General features: G+C 42.7%; 13 protein-coding genes across 13 annotated transcripts; 5 read left to right on the plus strand and 8 right to left on the minus strand.

Moving 5' to 3' along the window:
• Positions 1 to 9: 9 nt before the first annotated feature.
• On the minus strand, positions 10 to 689 carry SS1G_07106 (hypothetical protein; the record flags this gene model as incomplete). Its single annotated transcript, XM_001591610.1, has 2 exons — positions 10 to 97; positions 166 to 689. The coding sequence occupies 2 exons, from the start codon at positions 687 to 689 to the stop codon at positions 10 to 12; spliced, it is 612 nt and encodes a 203-aa protein (XP_001591660.1).
• A 448-nt stretch (positions 690 to 1,137) lies between these two features.
• Positions 1,138 to 2,884, plus strand: SS1G_07107 (predicted protein; the record flags this gene model as incomplete). Its single annotated transcript, XM_001591611.1, has 5 exons — positions 1,138 to 1,174; positions 1,459 to 1,617; positions 1,766 to 1,971; positions 2,639 to 2,709; positions 2,824 to 2,884. The coding sequence occupies 5 exons, from the start codon at positions 1,138 to 1,140 to the stop codon at positions 2,882 to 2,884; spliced, it is 534 nt and encodes a 177-aa protein (XP_001591661.1).
• Positions 2,885 to 3,285: 401 nt separating this feature from the next.
• SS1G_07108 (predicted protein) lies at positions 3,286 to 3,508 on the minus strand (the record flags this gene model as incomplete). The annotated part of the gene is made up of 2 exons (XM_001591612.1): positions 3,286 to 3,361; positions 3,486 to 3,508. The coding sequence occupies 2 exons, from the start codon at positions 3,506 to 3,508 to the stop codon at positions 3,286 to 3,288; spliced, it is 99 nt and encodes a 32-aa protein (XP_001591662.1).
• Positions 3,509 to 7,201: 3,693 nt separating this feature from the next.
• On the minus strand, positions 7,202 to 8,164 carry SS1G_07109 (predicted protein; the record flags this gene model as incomplete). Its single annotated transcript, XM_001591613.1, has 1 exon — positions 7,202 to 8,164. The coding sequence occupies one exon, from the start codon at positions 8,162 to 8,164 to the stop codon at positions 7,202 to 7,204; it is 963 nt and encodes a 320-aa protein (XP_001591663.1).
• A 1,891-nt stretch (positions 8,165 to 10,055) lies between these two features.
• SS1G_07110 (predicted protein) lies at positions 10,056 to 10,602 on the plus strand (the record flags this gene model as incomplete). Its single annotated transcript, XM_001591614.1, has 2 exons — positions 10,056 to 10,469; positions 10,516 to 10,602. 2 exons carry the CDS (start codon positions 10,056 to 10,058, stop codon positions 10,600 to 10,602), a joined length of 501 nt encoding a protein of 166 aa, XP_001591664.1.
• Positions 10,603 to 10,929: 327 nt separating this feature from the next.
• Positions 10,930 to 13,191, minus strand: SS1G_07111 (hypothetical protein; the record flags this gene model as incomplete). The annotated part of the gene is made up of 5 exons (XM_001591615.1): positions 10,930 to 11,313; positions 11,423 to 12,115; positions 12,176 to 12,425; positions 12,476 to 12,672; positions 13,180 to 13,191. 5 exons carry the CDS (start codon positions 13,189 to 13,191, stop codon positions 10,930 to 10,932), a joined length of 1,536 nt encoding a protein of 511 aa, XP_001591665.1.
• Positions 13,192 to 13,948: 757 nt separating this feature from the next.
• Positions 13,949 to 14,214, minus strand: SS1G_07112 (predicted protein; the record flags this gene model as incomplete). Its single annotated transcript, XM_001591616.1, has 2 exons — positions 13,949 to 14,068; positions 14,122 to 14,214. The coding sequence occupies 2 exons, from the start codon at positions 14,212 to 14,214 to the stop codon at positions 13,949 to 13,951; spliced, it is 213 nt and encodes a 70-aa protein (XP_001591666.1).
• A 545-nt stretch (positions 14,215 to 14,759) lies between these two features.
• SS1G_07113 (predicted protein) lies at positions 14,760 to 15,299 on the plus strand (the record flags this gene model as incomplete). The annotated part of the gene is made up of 2 exons (XM_001591617.1): positions 14,760 to 14,789; positions 14,964 to 15,299. The coding sequence occupies 2 exons, from the start codon at positions 14,760 to 14,762 to the stop codon at positions 15,297 to 15,299; spliced, it is 366 nt and encodes a 121-aa protein (XP_001591667.1).
• Positions 15,300 to 16,500: 1,201 nt separating this feature from the next.
• Positions 16,501 to 16,911, plus strand: SS1G_07114 (predicted protein; the record flags this gene model as incomplete). Its single annotated transcript, XM_001591618.1, has 2 exons — positions 16,501 to 16,587; positions 16,906 to 16,911. 2 exons carry the CDS (start codon positions 16,501 to 16,503, stop codon positions 16,909 to 16,911), a joined length of 93 nt encoding a protein of 30 aa, XP_001591668.1.
• A 276-nt stretch (positions 16,912 to 17,187) lies between these two features.
• On the minus strand, positions 17,188 to 17,361 carry SS1G_07115 (predicted protein; the record flags this gene model as incomplete). Its single annotated transcript, XM_001591619.1, has 1 exon — positions 17,188 to 17,361. The coding sequence occupies one exon, from the start codon at positions 17,359 to 17,361 to the stop codon at positions 17,188 to 17,190; it is 174 nt and encodes a 57-aa protein (XP_001591669.1).
• Positions 17,362 to 17,624: 263 nt separating this feature from the next.
• Positions 17,625 to 19,130, plus strand: SS1G_07116 (hypothetical protein; the record flags this gene model as incomplete). The annotated part of the gene is made up of 2 exons (XM_001591620.1): positions 17,625 to 18,036; positions 18,085 to 19,130. The coding sequence occupies 2 exons, from the start codon at positions 17,625 to 17,627 to the stop codon at positions 19,128 to 19,130; spliced, it is 1,458 nt and encodes a 485-aa protein (XP_001591670.1).
• Positions 19,131 to 20,071: 941 nt separating this feature from the next.
• Positions 20,072 to 20,611, minus strand: SS1G_07117 (hypothetical protein; the record flags this gene model as incomplete). The annotated part of the gene is made up of 2 exons (XM_001591621.1): positions 20,072 to 20,520; positions 20,572 to 20,611. The coding sequence occupies 2 exons, from the start codon at positions 20,609 to 20,611 to the stop codon at positions 20,072 to 20,074; spliced, it is 489 nt and encodes a 162-aa protein (XP_001591671.1).
• A 1,028-nt stretch (positions 20,612 to 21,639) lies between these two features.
• SS1G_07118 (hypothetical protein) lies at positions 21,640 to 22,673 on the minus strand (the record flags this gene model as incomplete). The annotated part of the gene is made up of 2 exons (XM_001591622.1): positions 21,640 to 22,453; positions 22,612 to 22,673. The coding sequence occupies 2 exons, from the start codon at positions 22,671 to 22,673 to the stop codon at positions 21,640 to 21,642; spliced, it is 876 nt and encodes a 291-aa protein (XP_001591672.1).
• Between the last annotated feature and the right edge of the window lie 410 nt (positions 22,674 to 23,083).

Raw genomic sequence — 23,083 nt, forward strand, 5'->3', positions numbered from 1 at the left:
GGCGTCATTCTAGGAGACGCTACGGGTGATAATTGCGTTGATGACATTAATGAATTCCGATTTGACGTAGGTGGATAGTCTGAAGTAAAAGAAGGTGCTTCTGATAATGTAGTAGAAAAGTCTTCGTATGATGGAATCTCAGAAAGAGCTCCTGTAGTTGATAACGTGAATGATGAACCAGACATCCTCCGCGAACTCCACGGATGATCCATATTAGATGGATCGGAACCCATTCCAGGTCCACATCTCAAATCCAAAATTGGTACAGCCTCGTCGGTGGTATAAGCCTGGCCCATATGCATATCTGTATCGAGAGCTTGCATTTCCACTACATCGTCACAAGATTTCGTGCTCCAATGATCTGTGAAATCAAAGTCAGAAAAAGCTTTACCGCTAACGGAAATAGCATGGTTCTGATGTGATTCACGTTCCCCTCCTGATAATGGTGAATAGTAATCGTGCTGAACTGCATAGTTTTGCGGCAATCCGTCGTGCATTGGTTGCATTGGCATCGTCGAAGAATCCCACGCGGGTAAAGAATAGTTGTTTTGCCCTGACATACCATATGAGAACCCAGTCTCATGTATGGTTGCGGGTCGAGGTCTCGTAGTTGGGTTTGGTGGTGTTGTTGTTGACCACATCCCCAATCCAACAGGCTCTTGCTTCATAGATATCTCGTTGGGATTCATGGTAGAAGCTGCTGGAAATGATCGAGGGGGACAATCTCTTCTAAACTTATCGTTGGGATTAAAAGCAAAAGAAGATTGTGGATGAAATGAATGGCGGCTAATGTTAGATGTAAGTAAAGACGCTATTGTAAAGAGGAGCTAATGTTCTTACGATTGCGTTTGAATGGAACCCATGACCGCGGATCAGGTTCAATTGATTATAGTTAATGGCCGATTGACTATCAGGATCGTCGTCAGCGGTGGATAGTTTTGGAAAAGAAAAGTAATATATAATGATCCACCGATCCGGGGGGTCGGTAAGGTCGATGTATGTCCGGGAAGGATTATAAGGATTTGTATGTAACTTTACCAGATATGATAAGATCCGGGGGATGCGCAACTCTGATATGTATACGTAGGGAATGCGTAAAGTTTCCGGTGGAACGAAATTAAACAGCGATGCCTCACGATGAGGATATGTGGGTATGGTTACTTTGTGCCTGCAGGTAGATGGTGTCGGGCAGCGGAAATGAGTGTGATGAGTTGAGCTATGCACTTGGGAAAAAGTAATATAGAAACAAACTCGTTTGGTGATCGACGTAGCCTGGGTTAGAGTAGATGAGAGCCAGCTCCCAGTATATAGATGAGCAAAAAGCGAAATTAACAAGACCTTCAAGGAGTGACTGGTCAAATAGAACAGGAAGAGATGCGATTGGGACGAACGCGAAAAAGGTGGAAGAGGGGCAGTGCAGAGATCCATGAGGTATAAGAGAGGAAAATACTTGAAAAGGTCGAGGGACGCCTGTCGTGGTTTGCAGCCCTGCCCGGGATCGGGATGTCGTTGTTGGACCCATGCCAGCGTCGTTCCTGATACAAGCCAAATCTCACAAAACTCGTGTGGTCGAGGTCTGGAAAGTACGCTTTGCCGGAAAGGCTTGGCTTTGCATGGGTAGGTGAAGTGGGGGGTGGAAGGGGAAGAATGTGGTGGGAAGGACAGATGAGCTGTGCGAATAGGAGCTGAAGTCAGTGTTTGAGTGGGTAAGAGCAGTGAGCAATGAGTTCATTAGATGACTGAGCAAAGTTACACTTGGTTGCAGTATCGAAGTTGCAGGGCTGGTTGGGTCCAGCGACTGGTCCACTACCGCTGACCCATCATGGAAAGGCAATACTCGATGCGGGAAATTGTATATATGTGTTCATCCAGCAAGAGAGTTTAGAGGGATTACAAGTAGACGGGGGTGGCTTGTCTTGTCTCATACAGACGCCACTACACCTTAAAGGTGCAGTATCCGGGGTAAGGCAGGTAGGCTGAGTGAATATATGACGATGCCGTGAGTCCCATTTGAGGAAAGTCTTTCTTTTCCCCTGAAGGTTGGTAAGAGTTAGAAGCTACCATGGCGATGATGAAAGTGGTGACTTTCTTGTGACTGTGATACAAAGGATGTTGACCTGTTTCCAACCACTTTAGCTTCATGGGCTCACGGACTATCCCAACGGGGTGATGTAGTGATGAATTTGTAACGTCCAGAGTAACTAAAATGAGGTCTGTCAACGAGTCCGGGATCAATGGACAACCAATGATGGCCGAAGGCAGTGCCGAACAAGGGATAGTAGTAAATCCAGTTTAGAGTATTTTCGGAAGTGTGCGAGTGGGTAGATGTAAAAGTTGGGCCGTTTTAAGTCTCTTTTTGGCAGTGACTTGGATGATATGTGATATTGTGTTATGTTATGTAGTCTTACTATGGGTACGGAGGGAGTCCTGGCGGTATGGTGGTAGATTAATTGTGTGGGTAAGGATAGAGACCGGGATTTTATTTTGGTTAGACGATCAGGTGCTGTTTGAGGATCTTATCCACACGGGAACAGGGGTACTCCACGATTTAGTTGTACAGCAAAGCATATATATCAGCCCTAATATGATAAAATGTATAATACGAGTAGTTTAAATACCAAGTAATATATCTATTTAGTATGAGGAATCCTCAAGAAAAGGTTGGAGCAAAAGTATAAGGATGAGGGATCATCGATCAGGCAACGTACGGTAAAAGTTAAGTATATTGATCTGAGGTCTGGAATCTGGAATCACAGAGGGGATAGATATTTCTACGTAAGACTACATCGTATATGTGCAAGAGTACTCTGTACAATATAATAGCTTGGCTGATTATGTAGTATACAAGAGGGAAATAGACGAGAAAACTATCAATTATCGATAACCAATCATTTCTCAGTTATTTCTAATTTGATAACGGTTTTCAATTAACCATTTTCACATTTCGGTCTATTTAACACTGTAATCAACCCAAGTGTATGTATCTATTTTAAGCTAGATAGATGTACCGAATGTATTTGACGAGTGATGGGTGATTGATTGATTTGATTGATGGCTGACAAAAGCAAAAAGATATAAAAATAAAAATAATTATTGTCATTTTTAGAAAGCTAGCTCTTACTTTTTTCGCACGAGCGATAAAACGATCGATGCATCTAGCCACCCAGCCATCCATCCATTCATCATCCATCCTTTTCTCATACTTTGTTTGTTACTTTCATCGGTGTAAGATCTTGCGGGAGAATCGAGAAAGAAAAAAATATTAAAAATTGGACTGAATCAGTTTCAAACCTTACTATGTTTTGCTCGCTTTCCATCATTGTTTATAACCTCACCACTCCACAAAACGAAGCACCAGAAGCTAAACTTCCAAACTCACTTCAAAGTAAGTAGGTCCTCACTCATACAGGAACATCTTGGCAAGCGACAGGAATCCTATAGCTGGATTCCTTCACCCTTGTTACGAATCCATGTAACATGCATACTCGGTAGTGTTTGGGACCAGCATTATGAAACTCAATACAGGGGAAGACCCAAGTAGGAGAAGTAAGAGATTTGAACCAATTAACTTATTAAAGTAGACGTCCCGAAAGAACCGATTCTATAAGTGCTAGGGAAGTCTGAGCGTATAATGAAGCTAAAACTTCTACTCCGTACCTATACAACAGGAAGGGAATGGGAAGGTTACTTTAGATGAAAGGGAAACAATATCATGACATTCTGAAATAATGTATCCATTTAGTTTGTAACAAATGACTGACTTGCCCATATCTTTCTAGTTGATTTCATTCATTGAAACCAAGAAACCACTTTTGATTACTGGCTGGACAATCGAGTTGTTACTTGATCATCTACTAGGTAGTATATAAAGCTCTTTCTTCCTTTTCTTCCTCCCTTTACATAGATACCGACTGATGCCGAGAAACCTTGATACCTGTCACATAATAGTCGCCGACCCCCACCGTACATTCCCTTACATTATTCTCTTCCATCCCTCACTCTTGACCGGGATTCTGGTGATCGATTAAATGTCCGATCCGTCATACCTCAAATATACTGTGGCTTGCCTCAGCAGCCCTTCTCATCCCAGCTCATCGATCACAACTGACAGCACAGGTACAGATATTCAACTGTACTTCAATTCCATGTCAACTCGGCTGGCCTCACCGTTCCTCGCGGGCATATTTATATATTACCTAGCATCCGATCACTATGATTGACCGCTTCCGTGATGTACAATTCGTACCACGCCATGAGTAGTGAGACTTCAAAATGACAAGAATGAACAACAGTAAACGGGTATATCCCATTCATCTTCACAATTAGTTTTCACTAATTTACCATCTAACACGTTTCAACCTACTTCTTCCCAAAGAGGAAAACTTATCGAAAGCTGTCAAGAAGGATTTCTAGCGCAAGCTGATTTCAAATTATCATCATAATGTCCACTTCGCACTACACACACTAAGATACTAGGCAGCGAGATATCAATTTCCGGCACTCAAACTCACACACCTTTTCCCAAGTGGGTATCCAGATACTTTCCATCTAACAAGCTTCAATCTATTTTCACATCCTAAACATCTAATGACCTTCTTTTCCTCAACCAAACCTACAGCACCACTATAGTTTCACAAACAATTCTCCGCTATGACCTCCTTTTCATCCATCCGAAATCCGATCACCCGCTTCAATCCACTTTATCTCATCCACCCAGTACCTGTTTCGGGAATCAGCTGTTTCGTAGGGCAGGGTAGGGCAGGGCACGGTCAGCAGCTAGCTCTAGCCTCTAGCCTTTTCCAATCCACCACCGTATCATCCCGCGCCGCGAATTCTTCTAGAATTCTTCAAAACCCTTCTAGCAGATATTTTTTCCGTGCTAAACCTCACAGACGATGCATCTAATTTTCCGTACTAAACCTCACAGACGATGCATCTATCTATTCCAAACGGCCGTACGATTCTATCATCCCGTATCTTCACTAATAGACACCAATACCGCGCTAATATCACCAAAAATGCCAATTCTAAATCTACCTCGAACGCTATCAGACGACAACATAGCAATCTTTTTCATCTTTCTCAAACCGCAACTACCATCATAAATCATCATTCACACTTGGCTATCCTCCAAAAGCAAGATGAACATCATCCCATATTCCCACAGCCACAACATGCACACAATATCCCTCTCAATCTAGCTCTCTTACGGGACTCTCCCGTTTCCACCCAACCCATCCATCGCTTCAACCAGCAATCTCCAATCATGCATCTCAAATTCATTTCCACAATCTCCGCAATCCATACTCAAAATTCATGCAGAATGCCCCTACTGACTCGGCGTTAATCCTCTCTCTTTCTACCTAGGTAGGTTAAGAAATTCTCCATTAGAAATCTTTTATACATATCCATATCTATATCATACATCTAATATGAAGATCATTTCGCCCTATCCATTACTTACCCACCTTTTTATTCATCTATTCATCGAATTCCAAGGTCGGAGATACTGGGATTTTTGCTCCACTAGTATGGTGATGAAGACGAGGCGATGAGGGGCGAGATATCGATGACGCGGGTATGCGCGTATTCTCTCCACCATCTTTCATCATGTTCAAGTCATCAAGTCATGGTAGGTGACTTAGTTTACTTTATAGCTTATTGGTCTGTCTGTGATATATATAGATATACATCTACATGCCTAGGTACACATGAACATAGGTATACATATACATAAACATATACATAAACATAAACATACAAGTAAATCTAAATCCCAATCTTGAAAATCCCGTCCCGATTGACTGATTGATCATCAACCAAATCAACCAAATTAAAAAATTAGAAAATCCAAAAGTTCAAAGATAGACAGGGGGAAAAAAGCTCCAATTACCTATCTAGTAACCTCATCTAGTACCTAGATAATCTCAACCAGGCCTCAGTTTCAAATTCCTCAATTTCTAATCCCCTACTTTCAAGATTTCTTTTATTTGATTAACTAAACTTCAATCTTTCTCTTCTCTTCTTTCATATTTATTTTTTCTCCTCCTTTTCTCTCTCTTTTACAAGATCGTGAGTTCGGGATATTATTTTATTTTCATATATTTATATATATTTTAAAATAAAATAAAATTTATAATCTATAAAAAATTCTAAATTATACTCTTAATTAATAATCCTAAGTTATATTTATAATGAATGAATGAATAAATAAATAAATAAATAAATAAATTGTGACCAAAAGGGTGTTTATAGACCAGCAATTGTATTTAACTTAGAATCTACAGGTGAAGAGCACCTGTAGATGGGGATAGCTACTCTATATATACACAAATGAATGGCCTAGCCGCAATGGCTAGGCAAAAAGAAGTCGTATTTATTCCTCCAATGATCTTACTTTACCGATAACCATTGATACCTAGTACTTGTCCGGATCTGATCCTCAGGTCACCTAAATCGCATACTAATCTCGAGTAATCGTATCATGTGTGGACATGGTTAATGTACCTGAGGTTTCTTATATAATAAAGGTGGGAGGAGAGCAGGGATTTCCGTCACATAAATAAATAAATAAATAAATAAATAAATAAATAAATAAATAAATAATTCTAAGATTCTAAAATTACAATATTATAATTATTAATATTTATATATAATGCAGAATTTATAATTATTTTATAAGTTTTAGTATTATTTTATTAATTATATATAATATATATATTGTTTTAATCTAAATAAAGATATAATATTAATAATATATATTTTATTTGTTTTTTTAAAAAAAAGTTAATGATTTTATAGTTTAATATATATCTAATATCAAGATCGAGATAGAGATTGAAATAAACAAGTTTGAATAATCTTATCTATATTTATTCATACAAAATCTTACCCTAACAAACTAGTTAATTATAAAAGTAAAAGTCTGCAAAAAAAAAATTACAATAATAAAAGTATCATTGCCACATTCAAAGAGAATTGTATCCAGATACTCGGTTATAGCTGTGTTTATCCCATACGTCTACTGTTCTGATCATGCTACTATCGTACACTATAGACTATATCACATCACCACATCAAATCAAACCATATACCCTATCCGCTATCCCCTATCCAATCCCATCCCATCCCAAACCCTAGACTCCCAACACCAAAAGTAACACCAACACACCAACCCTATCATAGTCTACACAACACAAACCTACTCCCGATTAATCCTCCTCCAAACCTCTCTCTCCCCCTCACTCAACTTACTCCCCGCACTCCCAACCCACCTCTTCGCACTCCCCCAAATACCCCCCTCCTCACCCGCGCCACCAGCCGCACCATTCCCACCATTCCCCTCTTGTCCCTCATAAATATCCATTGCTCTCCTCTGATCACTACTCATTTCAGCCGCGTACGCATTCTGCACATATCCCGGTGGATGTTCCAAATGTTCCATATGTTCCCTATGTTCCATCTGTCCCCTATCTTCCAAACTACGTCTCTCACATCCATATCCATGTGCATAACCCTCCTTATCCTGCTGTGCAAAAGGAGCATATGCCTCCCTAACAGAAACCGGTTGAGGATGCATAGTCTTCGCTGCCGTGACCGCATCAGCAGTCACCGTAGAAGAAAACGGTGTGCGAGTGATACTTGGCGGCGGAATCATCATTTGAGGAGGGTATGCTGAATTATTCTTCTCCATCCCCACTTGCCCCACACTTGTATTTTGTGGCATCGTAGTAGACGCATCGTTACAAACTGCATACGAAGACCCCGCTCTCGGAGGTACAGTTTTAGTTTGCGACGCAGACCTATTTTCCGCGAACCCAGTAGTCGGCTTAGGAAAAGCAGCTGGTTGCGGTGCAGGAGGTACGTCGGAATCATCTTTTATCGTGCGCGTTGGCTGTAATTTTGCGGTTGTGACTGCTGCAGCGGGGAGCGCGTAACGTTGAGAATTTGAAAGCCCGGTAGGAAGGGGTACGGCAGCTGCGGGTTGCGCTCGGGGATACGAGAAGGATGAAGATGATGTGGTGGTGGGGTTATGGTTGCTCATAGGTTCTGATGTTGATGCAGGTGCGGCTGTTTGAGAGGTTGTTGGAGGCCCGGTGGGAGGGACAGGGACACCCGATCGCGCATTTAGTGGTGCATTGTTATATCGCGGTATGCCCGACATTTCTTGCGAATTAAATGGACTTTTGAGATAATGGGAAGATATCTATCAGGTTCCTGAATGACACGCGGAAGCTATCCTTGGGATAGATTTCTGCAGGATCGGAAGTTCTTGATATTGAAGTAGATGAGAGGTGAAGGAAAACTGGTTATTGGTAGGTGTACAGTTATTGTTGTTATTTAAACTGGGTGTGATTGGTATTCGTAAAGCGGAAATATGTAAGTTTGACAGGTTGGTTTGACGAAGTGGTTTAAGTTGAAGATGTTGTATCTTTTATGTTGTTATTGCCAGTAACCTACAGTGCTTTGTGTTTTGTGTTTTGGAACGAGAAATGGGTTATGTCGTTTTACCACCTGTCCATAATTTATTCCGACGGGTATTCAATTTAGCACGGCACGGAGGTGTTACTCATAAACCGTCGTGATTTTTAATTCGGTAGGGAGAAAAGTAAGTGTTAAGTGTTGATACCGGGAAGTTATTGCAAAAAAGTATCTGCAGAATGAATGTATCATCATTATGTTGTGATGTGATGACGTTCGGAATAGACAAACAGGGGAAGATGATAGATCTAAGATTACAAAATGCCTCGGTCTATCGAGTCAAGCTGTCGATCAAGGTTGGCTTGATGATCATCTGCTCCGATTGGGAAATTTATTGAATATTTTATCCCTTCATCAATTTATTTTCCATGTAAGACCGACTACTTTGAGACTACTTTGATCGACTACTCTGTACTTCATCACAACCCATCCACACCCCGTGCTCAAGTCCATTACCTCGAGCACAATATACCTACGTATAGAGTATTACTTTCAACCCAGCCAAGTCTACCAACTTACATACACATTTGCTCCCCTCCCATCCATCCATCCATCCTATCGGAAGCAGATATACTTTTCTTCAACCCTACCCAGCAACCTACCAAGTTACTCCCCTCCATCCACTTTCCACATCTCCAAAAGAATACAAGGTACGAGTCCGCATCCTAACAATGAGATATGACCGATTCATCCATATACCGATATCAAAACACCATCGGAAGATGCTTGAAAATCGAAGAATGGACTCTCGCATATCAAATTCATTTGCATTTCTATCTATTTCCATTTCCATTTCCAGTCCCATTATCACATCAACTCGGAAATCTAATACCTGTAAGTGTACATGTACATATAATCCGCCTGTATCATGTAAGGTTATCATGTATCACAACAAGAAACGGGGAATACCATGATAATCAATCAATCAATCAATCAAATAAACGCCTAAACAAAATCACATTATCAATCTCAAGCACATAAGAATAAAATCCCCTATATCCCGTTCCGAGAACCTTGTATAACCATAACCCAGATACTCGAGATTTATTGATCATTCAGATTCCATCATTCCGAAAGTTTAGGAGACTTTTTTGATGGGTTCTAGGATCTTTCTATTTCAACCTTAATATAGATATCTACCTACCTAGGTAGTACTTACTACGTACAGAACATGTGATCTCTTGATTGACTTGAAAGAAGCGTGGTTGAGATGCTTTGTTCAACTAGAGGTTGTTCGACAATTGAAGAGGTATATATCTTTCAGTACTCATGAATTGTTGACGAAATGGAGGTAAATTTGGGGTTTGTGCTGGCTATCAAACCAAGGTAACTAACTAGTGAAGAAAGCTAGACTTACTCCGAGCAATAAATCCAAGGACAAAGAAATGGAAGAAAGCCTTCAAAGGAGGTCGGAATTTGGTGGATATATACAAGTAATGCTGTTTCCATTTCTTCAAACCTTTATACACCGAAATAATAAATCTCTCAACCAAAACCTCGCAATTGAAACCTTAGAACCTCATAATCTGGAATAAACATAAAAATCTCAAATGATTCTCGAGGACTTTATAAATATGGCTATAGCTGCAACTTTGGGTTTCAGGAACTTTTTATCCTCCTTGATAGACAAATTCAAGCCCTCTGTCGATACATACAATCTGGACGACGAGATTGTCTACAATGATCCAAATGCATGCCCACTACATGGCTACTTCCTCGAATGGCGCACATGCATACACTACGATATCATCGTGCTTAACGGTCGAAATTCAGTAGCAAGTTTCGTGGACCTCGGCCCCGAAGTTAGCGGAGTCTTTCATCCAAATTACGCAAACAAGGGGCTCAAAAACCGGCCGACCCTACAGCCGAAAGCTGAGCGTGATCAACAGCGTCCTAAAGCCCCGGCCATCTCCAACGCCTACGCCCACGCGGACGATACATATCACCCCACTACATCTGACGGCCGCAACGATTACTCTGAGAGTTCTGTATTAATTCACAACGATGACACGTTTTCTGACGAGGAGCCAACAGCAGAGCTTCATTGGAGACGCAATCGTCTGCAGAAAAAGGCGAGGAATAAACCAAGGACCAAGACAGGTGGTGATGAGAATGACATAGAGAATTTTTCATTTCCTAATGAATTATCTTCGACTTATCGATACGAGAAACTTAGATGGGCCGCGAACCCAAACCACGCGGCCATTGGTCGACATGTCAGATTTGCAGCATAGGCTCGAGCAAGGCATCCCAATGGAAGTGTTGATATTGTCTGATAGAGGGCCTGGATCGACGGGCGTTGGGAGTAGAGACCAGAGTATCTGCGATTATTCTTCGGCCAATAGTAACAATGGCCATAACAATCTACAAGGACTTTAAACTCCAAGTGAAATCTGTTCAAACGTATCTGAAGTGAAGATAGCGATGTCGCAAACCAAGATAGTGAGCTCATCGATATTTTTGAGCTGTTATGCCTTCACGGTAGATTCCAGTTCCAACTCCAATGACCAGAAGTACCGCATTAAATATTGCCATCATGTAAAATGGAGCACCCGTGGAAAGATTATCGAAAAGGTAACCGCCAAGTTTTGTGAGTAGTAAAATCGCAGCACCCCCAGATAAAGAGTAGACACCGGCTATAGATCCTTTGAGGTGATTTCGTGATGAGGTCTCACGTATTGATGGAGATGCAATGAGTGGTGTTCTTTCAGCTGTTGTATCGTGCAAGTCTGGATTCGCATCGCTTGCTGTCTCTTGAAGCTGAGAAGATAAATTGTAACCACCTTCATCACCAAGGACACCTCTTCCTAGTAAACCAAGACTACAGACAATCTATTCAAGATGTTAGCTTGGTACATAACTACATCCAGATGCGAAAGTCCATGTATCATCGCCCAGAAGTTTAAAGATCGAAAATAAGAATTTGCACAAAGGGACTTACAGCTCCTATCTGACTGATGCCAATCAAAGCGACCAGAAGAAATACTATAGGACTTCCTCCTCTGCCATTAATATCTTGTGGTTCAGGGCTATCAAGCTGGGCAAAGCCTATATATCCAATTATACCAAAAACGCTCGCTGTGAGAAGTGGTACATTGAAACGACGGTAGCGATCAGAGAAATAACCAAATAGCGGAGCACAAAGCAAAGCGATTAATTGGGATGCTCCGGTCAATTCGGCCGCAAGAACATATGCCCTACGACATTCTTTCTTGAGTTCAGGTGATGGATCGTTGGGAGATCCTTGGCAGAATCCACGGCCAATGAAATATGAGTTAATATAAAGTGGAATAAAAAGCGATATCCCAACAGATGATGCACGTGCGACAAATCCTCCCAGATATCCAAGACCAATTTGTGCATCTTGAAATCCTAGGATTGTTGAGTCTGAGATTAGTCTCCAGTACGGCTGAAACTTCTCCGTGTCTTCACGTCCTCCATGAGAGTGATCCCCATCCGCAGTGTCTCTAACCATTGGTCTACCGAGAAGTAGGCGCCACCCTTTACCTTCCTCGCCTGCCAAGCCTCGAAGACCAAAAAAGCAGAAGCAAGACACCATAAGTGATACAAATCCAACCACGTAGAAACTATCGGCCACCGCCTGGCCTTGAGAAACCCCCTCCATTCGTGAAAACTGCGCTGGCAATGGCAAAAATACTATTAGTGCCACGAGTGCCCCGCAGCCTGTAAATACACCGACCAAGCCGGCTAACCGCGGGGGGCTCGATCCATTTTGCTTCGTGGCTTTTGAATAGTCGCCAGGGGGATTCCCACGTCTATCATTATAATTGGTAGGTGTTATGGTGACTTCGGAATCTATAGAATCAGTCGCAATACTATGGCGGACGTTCTCCGGCAATGTTGATCTCGAAATAGGGGCACTGTCCGAATCATCGGCCTCTCGGGCTGTCATCGAAGGTAGGATTGCGGTCACCATGGTCGCACTTCAATCTCGGTTAGTATGCGCGTATGATGTCGCTCGGGATAGACTCACGTAGCAGCTCCCCCCACAGAGAAGAACAATCTCGCAAGCAAGAGCTGTGGGAATACATTCTTTGCTTGCACGAATAAGATCAATGCAAGGCCAACAATAAGATACCCTAGGACGCAAACCACCCGAACACCGAGTCTATCGCTGAGGATTCCCCACGCGGGACAAGCTAGTAAAGCAACGACTTCATCCACAAATCCCTAACCAATGCGTAAGTATTTTCAATTCTTAAAGATAATTGACTATCAAGGGGTCGTACGAGAGTTCCCACCAGATCCCCCACGCCTTCTTTTACTCCAATGAGATCAGTGATGACGAATGACACGCTGCTATTGAGGAATACTAAAAAGGAGATGGAAAAGAGACACACGGCCAAGAGATAGGTCACCGCTTGCAGATCTGTTGTCCTTGAAGCAAACGGGAGATATCTTGACAGTGGCATATTTTCCCCGAATCGTGTGTATACCGGGTAAAGCGGAAAATTATCAATAGCAGCTGGTTATCATTACCTGATAATTCAAGGAGGAATGTGAGCCCTGTTCAATATCCAGATAAGAGGAATTGCAGGTTGCAGGAAGTTATCAAAATAGCTATATGAGTACTAGGCGGGTAGTTGGGCAGTACGGAGTATGAGCAGTCGAGCAAGTATGAAGTACAATTGGAGGTGTAAAACGCCCGTGCATCATCCGCAAGATCATACTCCGTACGGAGTATAGCATATTGTTTCCGCATTGAATCACTTTGCCATAGAATCCATCTCGGATGGCTTATGTAATACATAATATCCAAGCACGCTAGTTAACATTCATATGTACTGAGTATAATGTTTTGCTTTTGATTCGAATCGCGGAATTAAAAATCACTGCAAAAATCTGACTACCGGCATTTCCATTACTCTACTCAAACAGCCCTTACATACGGTACGGTACGGTACGGTACTCCATACTCTACGGAGTATAAATTGGGTGCTAGATGCATGCATCAGGAACTAACAACTCATACATTCAGATACGATTTGCCGATCCTATGTGGCCTCCAAGGCTGATAATGCAAAAGTTCAAAGCTTAAAACAAAATTCTGCAGCCACTTAAGGTACCACCGCCACACCTCAGATATTTTAAGGGGTTCCCCCTCCCATGTAATTATTTTATAATATATCATCTCGAATAGCACATCAGGCAGGACCTTAGCCTTATGATCAAAACCCCTTCACCGTTCTTAGCCGAGCCGAGCTCGAAAACAACAATTTGTCAACCGCGGACCCCCATTTTGTCATAAACAAAACATCCATTGATATGACAGTACTTAGATACCTGCCTAGGGCTATTCAGACATGTCATCCGTTTTTATTTTTTGGTTATTTCTTGACATCATAAGATTATAATAACCAACCTAATCTATGGTCGAAATTCTTTACCCTTGAACTGAGATGGTGTCTGATGACGATGCTTTCCAATAAATATATCGACGGTTATTCTAGGCCTTTGCAGATTCTCCACTATCGAGGAATTTTTGGTTATCTATATCCGCACTCGGCAAGACTGTTCTCGGGATGCCGAAGAAATGGTGCCCGAAGCCGATCAAAAGTCGGAACATCTGAACGGCATGTTTTACGTTCCTTTATGTTTTGGCTGCTAGCTAGGAGGTACCTTTTTCAAATACCCATTTTTCAGGAAAGTAAGCCCAAGATTCCAAAATGGTGCCAAACGACCGGAATGAATTCGAATGAGGGTCCGTTGCATCTTGGGTATCACATAAGGAATGACATGGATTTAAGTCAAGAATATCAGTTCTTCCCTCCCACCCTTGTTTTTGATCCTGCGTATGCGTAATGCGTATGATCATCAAATGATTGCACGTTCATCCCACATATGCTGCATTGCTGCAATGATGAATAGGTGGACGGACCATGACATTATACGAAATCACCCACCTCCTGCAATAGGTACGCATTATGCTTTCATGTTTTTTGGACACCGCTCTCTTACCCTACTTCTCTTTCCTTCCACACTCTTTTCCATAATCTATCATGCAGCTGCAGCTGCAGTGTTGCATAAATATGGCCGCGTGATTCATGAGCTGTTGGGCCGCAAATCAGAAATTCCTATGTAGACAGCTGGTAAAGGAAGGAAGGACTTGGGCCGGATCGTCGTACAGATGAAAAATGGTAGGGTAGCAGGATGGTGGCAGGCATGAGTTCATGGCCAGCAAGCATCAGAATAGAAAAAATCACCTTCCGTAAAAGAAATACAGTGATTACTCTTACCTGCAGTTCTCGTACCTTAATATGGCTATGACACGAATAGAATGGTTTGATGTGATTTGATTTGATTTGACCCTCCCCAAAAAATCATCCCACCATCCAATGGAGAAAAAGAATGGACAAGTGAAGTTATTGATATGTTCTGGCATGATTTGAAAAAATGGAAAATTCATAGAATTATTTTACATTTATTGATCGGAGGGATTTGAAAGTACCACCAGTACCTAGGATATTTCTCGCATTCTATGGTATGGCGAGATGGAATCAGCTGATGAGCATGAGTACGAAAACGTTTCAATAAATCAGACCCGGTTGGCTACCGCTTTATGCAGAGATCTAGATGTCACGGCTTCGTGCTCTCCTTCATTGAATCTCAAGAATGAAATTCTGTACTGCTGCCCAGTTGACGAGAACCTGGCTACGACTCGTACAATGAAGATGCTGTATATTAAACTAAAAATTGAGTTGTACCGTACGACCACAAGTATATCTCTGTACCAGGTTTTCGCAGAATACAAATTAACCGACTGTTACTACCGCCCCGATATGTGCAATATGGCATGATGGACAAGATTCACGAAATGGAACATCTCGGCAACCTACCTATCTCACACTTATATCCCTTTTGGACGTTTTCGATGTATCGCATGGTTCCTGCACTCGATCTAGGGATATTGCATCACCTCATAAAGCATCATTTGGAGGTCATTGGGGAAGAAAAAAGGTCCCGAGAGGATACAGAGAATACAAAAACCAAAGGACTACGGATCTATACAGTTTCGATTTGGGGGCGTAAAAATCCCAATAATGGGTTTCGCACTTGAGTAACGTGAAGAGGAAAAATGATCAATCACATTTTACGATCTCTAGGCGTTTGCACAATCCGACAGCCTCTAAAAGCTGCAAAGGTATGCCACTGACTACATACATGCATTGTGGAAAATCTCCTAATAGGTTCTAAGGTTCACACACCCCCTCCCCCATCCTTTCAGAGTTACAATTGCAACTGGATGGAGCTTCCCCCGTTGCTCTAGCCTCTTTAGCCTTTCGCATGGCTGCTAACAGGAGATAGAAAAAATCAAATCGAATCGAATCGTATCATTTGAAATCAAATGAAATCATATTGAACCAACTGGCTAGTATAGTTGTTGCCCGTCCCTTGCCCTGGCTGCGTTCATCGGACAATCGACCGGATAATGAAATAAAGTAAAAGAAAAGAGAGAAAAGAAAATAAAGAAAGAAATTAAAACAAATCAAATCAAAATAATATAAATATGAAATAACTCTACAATCACCGCGCGTACTCAATCATGAATCATATCATGCTCATGCACGCAAGCAAAGGTACGTACTAGGTAGGTCTAGAAGTTTTGGTTGGTCGGTATCGGGAAGTGGAGAACATGTTGATAGATGATACGGTACCGTAACGGATCAAGGATAAAGTAGAATCAAGGATAAAATATGGAAAAATTCGGCTTTTGATCCCAATCCCACTCCTAATCCAAATCCCAATTCCCAATCTTTCAATCTTCAATCATATTGATATCGTGACCACATCGAATCACAAATCTGTCTATTCCTGACAAAGAAAGCAGGTCACCCTTCGGAGATCTTCATATCCATAGCAACAACGAGACAAAATTTCCTCTCCCCGGCTCATTCTAAGCAATTGATATGGTAGGCATCCCATTGGAGACCGGCTATGGGCTCCCGGCTGCATATGTGGCCGGCGGTCGTGCCTCCTCAGATTTACGTGCCTCAAGATATGCTCATTTGTGCCATCGCCCATATCCCCGGATCATATGTCTCTGATGAAAAGACATATGAGCTTTACCCGGCTATGGTTAGGGGAGTAAGTGCGGTGAGCGGTCACATAGCAGCGCATCGAAATCTAACACTCGGATGAGACTTTTGATTGACACGTCTTCTTGGCTCGAGCTCGTTCCTTTGTTGCCAGACATTCTTCTTAACATTTTCTTGCTCATGCTAATATGCTAATGCTCTCATGCTAATGTTAATGCTCTCATGCTCATGCTCATGCTTCCCTATCATACCACTCAATCGGGTCAATTCATACAGCACACATTCCTTTCTCCCCCCCTTTTTCAATCATTTATACCGAAATATTTTTTAATACACTTTCATACTAACCACATTGGTGAACAGCTAGTCATGAAATCCTCTAGCATTCCTCTAGTCTTCCATCTAGCTAATAACTAATACGTCCGTTGAAAGTTTAACGTCACTTTTTCATCCGAGTTTAGCGTCAGGACATGCCTTCATCGGTCCACCCCCACCAATGTAAAGCAAAACCTCATCTCTCGCGCCCTGTTGTCCGTGGAAAAGCAAGGATTTCATGCTTTTTTGATCCAGATCTTCTTCCTATTCTCCAGTGAGGCCAATCTAACTAAAGGCAAGTTGCATCTAAGTTTGAATCCACTTTGATCGATTATCACCCTATCATATCTTTCTTGTTCAACTCGTTCACTCTTTCGTACTTCTCACCTCTCACCCAACTACTCTCATCTCCACTCCGGAATCTAGCACTCCCTCGACCCAATCTTGTATGCCCTGGCCCGGTTCCTGTTGACCCATCTAGGTTTCTTCCTTCCCTTCCTTCCGTCATAGTGCTACTACCCGTATGCTGTCTTGACCATATATTAAGGTGCCTTTTCCCATCGGGACTTCCGAATCTCCTTTCTATCAAGTACTTCCCAACACTACTTTGCATATCCCTCACCGACTTTGATTCCTATATATCAGGACTTGGAACTCATGAACATACCTGTCGTCGACAATATATTCTACTTGTCTACATCTACATCTACATCTACCCCTCATCTCATCTCATAACCCCATACCCTACTCTCTAGATATCATTCATTCATCATGTCGCCAGCTGCCATCGCAGAACCACATAGTGAAGTGTATGTCACCACCACCAAGGCGGTGAGCAATGGATCTTCATATATGAGTGGAGGAGCTGTACAAGGCATGAAGAGAACTACATTCCTGTTTGATCGACATCTCCACAAAGAATTCCCAGTCATCGTAGGAGGAAGTGGAAGTAATCTATACACCAAAGACGGACGAGTCATATTTGATGCTACATCCGGCGCCGCTGTTTCATGTTTAGGACATGGCAACAAGCGAGTCACCAATGCCGTTTACCAGCAAATGGCGTCCGGCATTCCATACCTCGCCTCAGGATTCTTTGGTAATGAGACCGTGGACGATCTTTGCGAAGAACTGATAAATGGCACTGGTCGAAAAATGGCCCGAGTCTACTTGACTGGTTCAGGTAAGCTACACCGTCAACCGTTGACGTGACCCAAGCTAATCAATGTAGGATCCGAGGCTATGGAAGCCACATGTAAATTGGCACGACAGTATTTTTACGAAAAGGATAAATCCACACCACGAGTCAACTTCATTGCTCGAGAAGGTTCATATCATGGCAACACCTTGGGCGCATTAGGCATGTCAGGACACAAAGCGCGCCGCGCTCCTTACACCCCCTTCCTGATGCCCAACGTCCATCACGTGTCATCCTGCAACCCCTACCGGCAACGACTCCCCAACGAATCCGACGCCTCCTTCGTGTCGCGCAAAGCCGCCGAGCTCGAAGCCAAATTCCAAGAACTCGGCCCGGAAACCGTCATCGGTTTCTGCGCCGAACCAATCGTAGGTGCTGCCCTCGGCTGCGTGGCTGCTCTCCCTGGCTACCTCAAAGCCATGCGCGACGTATGCCATCGCCACGGCGCCCTCTTCATCCTCGACGAAGTCATGTGCGGCATGGGTCGCACAGGCACTCTACACGCATGGCAAGCCGAAAACGTAGCCCCTGATCTACAAACCATTGGTAAAGGACTAGCCGGGGGATATCAACCGGTAGCCGGTGTTCTCATTTCGCAAAAAGTCGTCAATGTTCTTTACAACGGCACAGGCCAATTTATCCACGGCCAAACATATCAAGGAATGCCCGTGCAAGCTGCCGCAGCTCTAGAAGTCCAACGAATTATCCGCCAACACGACGTCCTAGAAAATGTCCGCACTCAAGGTGCATATCTCGGCAAACTCCTCAAACAACACCTGGCAGATCATCCAAACGTGGGAGATATCCGCGGTAAAGGATTATTCTGGGGCGTTGAATTCGTCAAAGATAAGAAAAGCAAAACGGCGTTTGAACCCAAACTAAGCATTGCGCAAAAGATACACGACCTGGCGATATCCCGTCCATACAACATGACCATGTATCCCGGAACTGGCACTGTAGACGGCATGTGTGGGGATCACATAATGCTATCGCCGAATTACCTAGTTACAAAAGAAGATGTCGAATATATTGTCAGGACTACGGTGGAAGTGATTGAGTCTGTTTTTGAAAACCTGTAGCGCGCAGGTTTATATTTACGTGTTTTTGGCTTCTGGCTTCTAGCTTTTGAATTCGGGCTTCGGGGTTGGGGGTTTATATCTTATACTTTGTTTTGCTCTTTGGGGTGCTTTGCGAAAGGATGGTATTGAGTACAAGAGGTTGGGTTGGGTTGGGCTGGGCTGGGGAATGGAGATTGGGAGATTAGGACATTCGGAGTTATATTGGGTATTCAGATGGATGGGGATGAATTTCCCAAGTGCTTTTTTTCACCATTGGTTTTCCCAAGCAAACTTCAAAGCTCTTCTGTGTTGAGCAATATGGGATGTTAGTTTGGCGTGAAGGAGAATCTTCGTTATATGGTAGTATATTCTTCCGTTACATTCCTCTATTCCGAAGGCGTTTGCTGCATCAGCGATAAAGATATATATGCTGGAAATGCTTTCTATCTATATCCTGTATCTTATCTACAGAAACCAAGGCCGAATAAATTAAAAATGATTATTCTCATGATGTGCGTACATTTTCTTTGTTTTATTCCATCACAAAATTGTGATGTCTGAAATGAGTGAGATGAAGTACCTTGCAGATGGCATCTGCACCATGATTATCCCGTGTACTATACCTTGTCCAACTTCCTTGAATGCCGATCGGTAGTGGTATTGTAACTCCTTTTGTCCTGAGTACCGTAAGGTTGGAATAGTTTCCCATTTGTCCGATTGTCCATGACGCCTATGTCCCGCATTTATATTTTCCGGAACTCCATGCCAATCCAGTCCTTGAATGACCCATAACCCTAACATCTTGACTCCAAAGGAAAGCCGTGCCTGAACCTCCTTTCCAATTTACTCCTTCCCGTCCATTTTCCAACCTTGTATCTCAAATCTTATGCCCCGCCCTTCCGCTCTCGCCAGCCCTCCCAACCTGACCTCGCCATCTCACCCACCACCTACTGACCTTTTAACTACTTTCCCTCAGTATCATCAATAGTAGCCTCCATAACCATCTTAATATCCTCCCCCAACTCCGGAAACACCTTCTCCATCTCCCCAGCAAGCACATCCCTAAAATCCCCAAACGCTTGCATCTTTCCCCTCATCAATTGATTATTTTTCCTCGCCAACTCAATAAACTCTCTCGTATAAATATCCGGATTCCTGCCGTTATCCACATAATGTATTACATCCCCTGGAATCCATGCGAGGTTTGTGCCTTTTCCCGCTACCCTATCGATTTGGGGATTTCCAGTTGGGGGACCGGCGGGAATAGTGGTGCGGGAAACCGTTTGTAGGGAATTTGAGAGTTGCAGGAGCGATTTTTCCAGCGTTTCGCGAGAGGGTCGTCCGGCATTGTCATAGTTATGCGTTTGTACCATTATCTCGTACAAGTCTTGAATGACATTTTTGATTTGGTCTATGAATGTTAGTATGATGAATTAGAGAAGATGGATTATAGAGAACCTACTCGCTACGATATTGTGATCCGCATTATTGACAGGCGCCATTTTTGCAGATGATTTGGTGTAGAAAATGGCTCAAGACACTGTTGTATGCTTGTGATTGAGAGATGATGGAAGCCTCATTGATGGCCATCAAAAGTGATTACATAAGCTTGCAGAGTGCCAAATTCAGCCTTGCTGCAAGGCTACGAGAACTAATTCCCTCAAAGAATCTGATACCCAAATTACTAGCGATTTATAAATTACTGGCTACACAGATCTTTATATCTCCTTATAATCTATAGAAGTGCTAGATTGGAAAAGTTTAATGCTCGTAAAAGTAATAAGTCTAGGATTGATGCAAGAAATCCCCGGTAGCTTTTCCAGTGAGCCTTCTTAACAACTCTACTCCCGGTGAGCGGTTTCTCAACTTTTACTCCAGGGACGTGACCTTATGAATCCGCAGATAAATCGTTTCATAAAGATCCGACTTCGATCCACTTCATCCACAGTGTGGAAGTTTGAAGAAACTGTTTCTTATTAGGATTCAAAGTATGGCGTCGTTGATTTGGTTGAGCTGGGTTGTTGTGGATAATATTTTGTCCTCAGTGGACAAGGTTCCGAATTGTGTTTTGATATCAGCTCAACGCAAAATTTCTATTACGAGGTCATGTATATATAAACTTAAGGTCAAAATTTACAGAACAAAGTTGAAACTCCTTCATAGCAGTGGGACGTGATGTTGGTGGTAAAACTAACTAACCTTGGTTTCGAGCTGATGTATTTCTGCTTTCCTTGTAGATGTAAGATTATATCAATAAGGAGAAATCGTATGCATCATGCTTTGAAGTTAACAAGAGCCCATGCTTCCGCGATACTTGAGCGGACTTCCAATGGCAATTTCGCATTATGTAGTACTGGAAAACTTCAGGTATAGGCCGTGAAGGTTAAGCTGTATAGGACCCAACAGTGACTGAGCTCAAGATGCACCGATGGGCAAAATCAAATTGCCATGGTTGCCTTCATCTCCCATAAGAACCATCTAGCTGAACCATGGCTCCCATATAACTTCATATTTCCGACTTTCCTCATTCTTATTTGCTTTCCCCACGCTTCCTAAAACAAACACTACAGACCGTCTGACCCTTCACCCCACCAAAACTAAAACTCCTATACTCAATCTTCCTCAGTACCTCAAACCTATCTCTCCCTTCCTCCTCTCTCTTCCCAATGAACCACTCGATCAACTCTTCTTCAGTCCAATTACAACTAGTAACAACCGCCACCCCACCGTTCCTCACCAACGCCAGCACTTTCTCCCTATATCCCTCGAAAATCCTCTTGCCATTCGAATCTGTTTCTTCTGACAAACTAATCGCATCGAATGTCCCTTTATCAAGTACTATATCCCATCCGTTTGCCTGTTCTCCATTAAGTACTTTCGGGGACGGATCCTCTTTCATTATATCCCAAGTAATGAATTCGATTTCATTTCCGTCTACTGTCCCCTCTTGTTCACTTTCCCGTTTATCCTTCGCAATCCGTTTCGCAAACTCAATGGATCTCTCCGAGTAATCCACACCCATCATTCTACCAATCCATTTCGTCCCCCCATCATTTTTTCCTTTTTCCTCCTCCTCTTCTTCCTCTTCCTCTTCCTCTTCACTGTCCTCCTCGCCCTCCCTCAACCTAACCAAAAAATGCCCATTTCCCGTCCCCAAATCCAACAAACTGAAATCCTGCCTCTTACGAACTTCCCCAAGGCCCAGTAAGTCCTTCTCAAAGACCTCTCCATTCAAGAAATCCACAACTTTATCTTCCGCAGATGAATCGTCAAACCATATCGTACCAACATCCGTTGCATCTAGAGCGTGGTTTGAGATTTCGCGGTTATAGAGGTTATCCCAACTATCTATTTCATTAGGAAATGTGTCATTCGATGTAAGAGAAGATATTAGAGGAAGTACATGTGCTGAATCATAAGAATGGATGAAAGATGGCGCAATGGCCATGGAGGGGCAGTATGGAGGGGTACAATATTTGTAGAACGCGCAAAACGTACTTACTATTCTTTTGTACCAAGAGGTGATGGCTCAAGGTGGGATGGTTTTGACGTTTCCGAGGCCATCTTTACTTACACTTTTCAGTAACAATCTTAATCAGTTCATGGAATTAAGACGTTGTGCAGGAGATAATGGCATCGGTGTATTCAAAATTCGATTGTGGCAGAATTATTTGGACAGGGGCAATTGTTTCACCGCCTGGACAGTTACGGACATGCCAGAGACGGCCAGTGGGTTATGGGAGACGCGAAGTTCAGATATTGAGGGTTTTTTACGGATGTAAAATTGAAAAAATCATTAATTGCAAGCAGCAGTGGATTCGAGATATCGTTCTCATTTTTTTTTTGTCTATGGTTTTGCCGCTTACCATCTGCATATCAGGTCGCTTTATGAAAAACGTATTAGAGGGGACTATGCTGGATTTCATGCTCTGATCTAGAATAACAGGAAAATAGCAAGGTCACCATGCTCAGGC

Source organism: Sclerotinia sclerotiorum, genomic scaffold (assembly GCF_000146945.2).
Source record: "Sclerotinia sclerotiorum 1980 UF-70 scaffold_9 genomic scaffold, whole genome shotgun sequence".
Classification (NCBI taxonomy): Eukaryota; Fungi; Ascomycota; class Leotiomycetes; order Helotiales; family Sclerotiniaceae; genus Sclerotinia; species Sclerotinia sclerotiorum.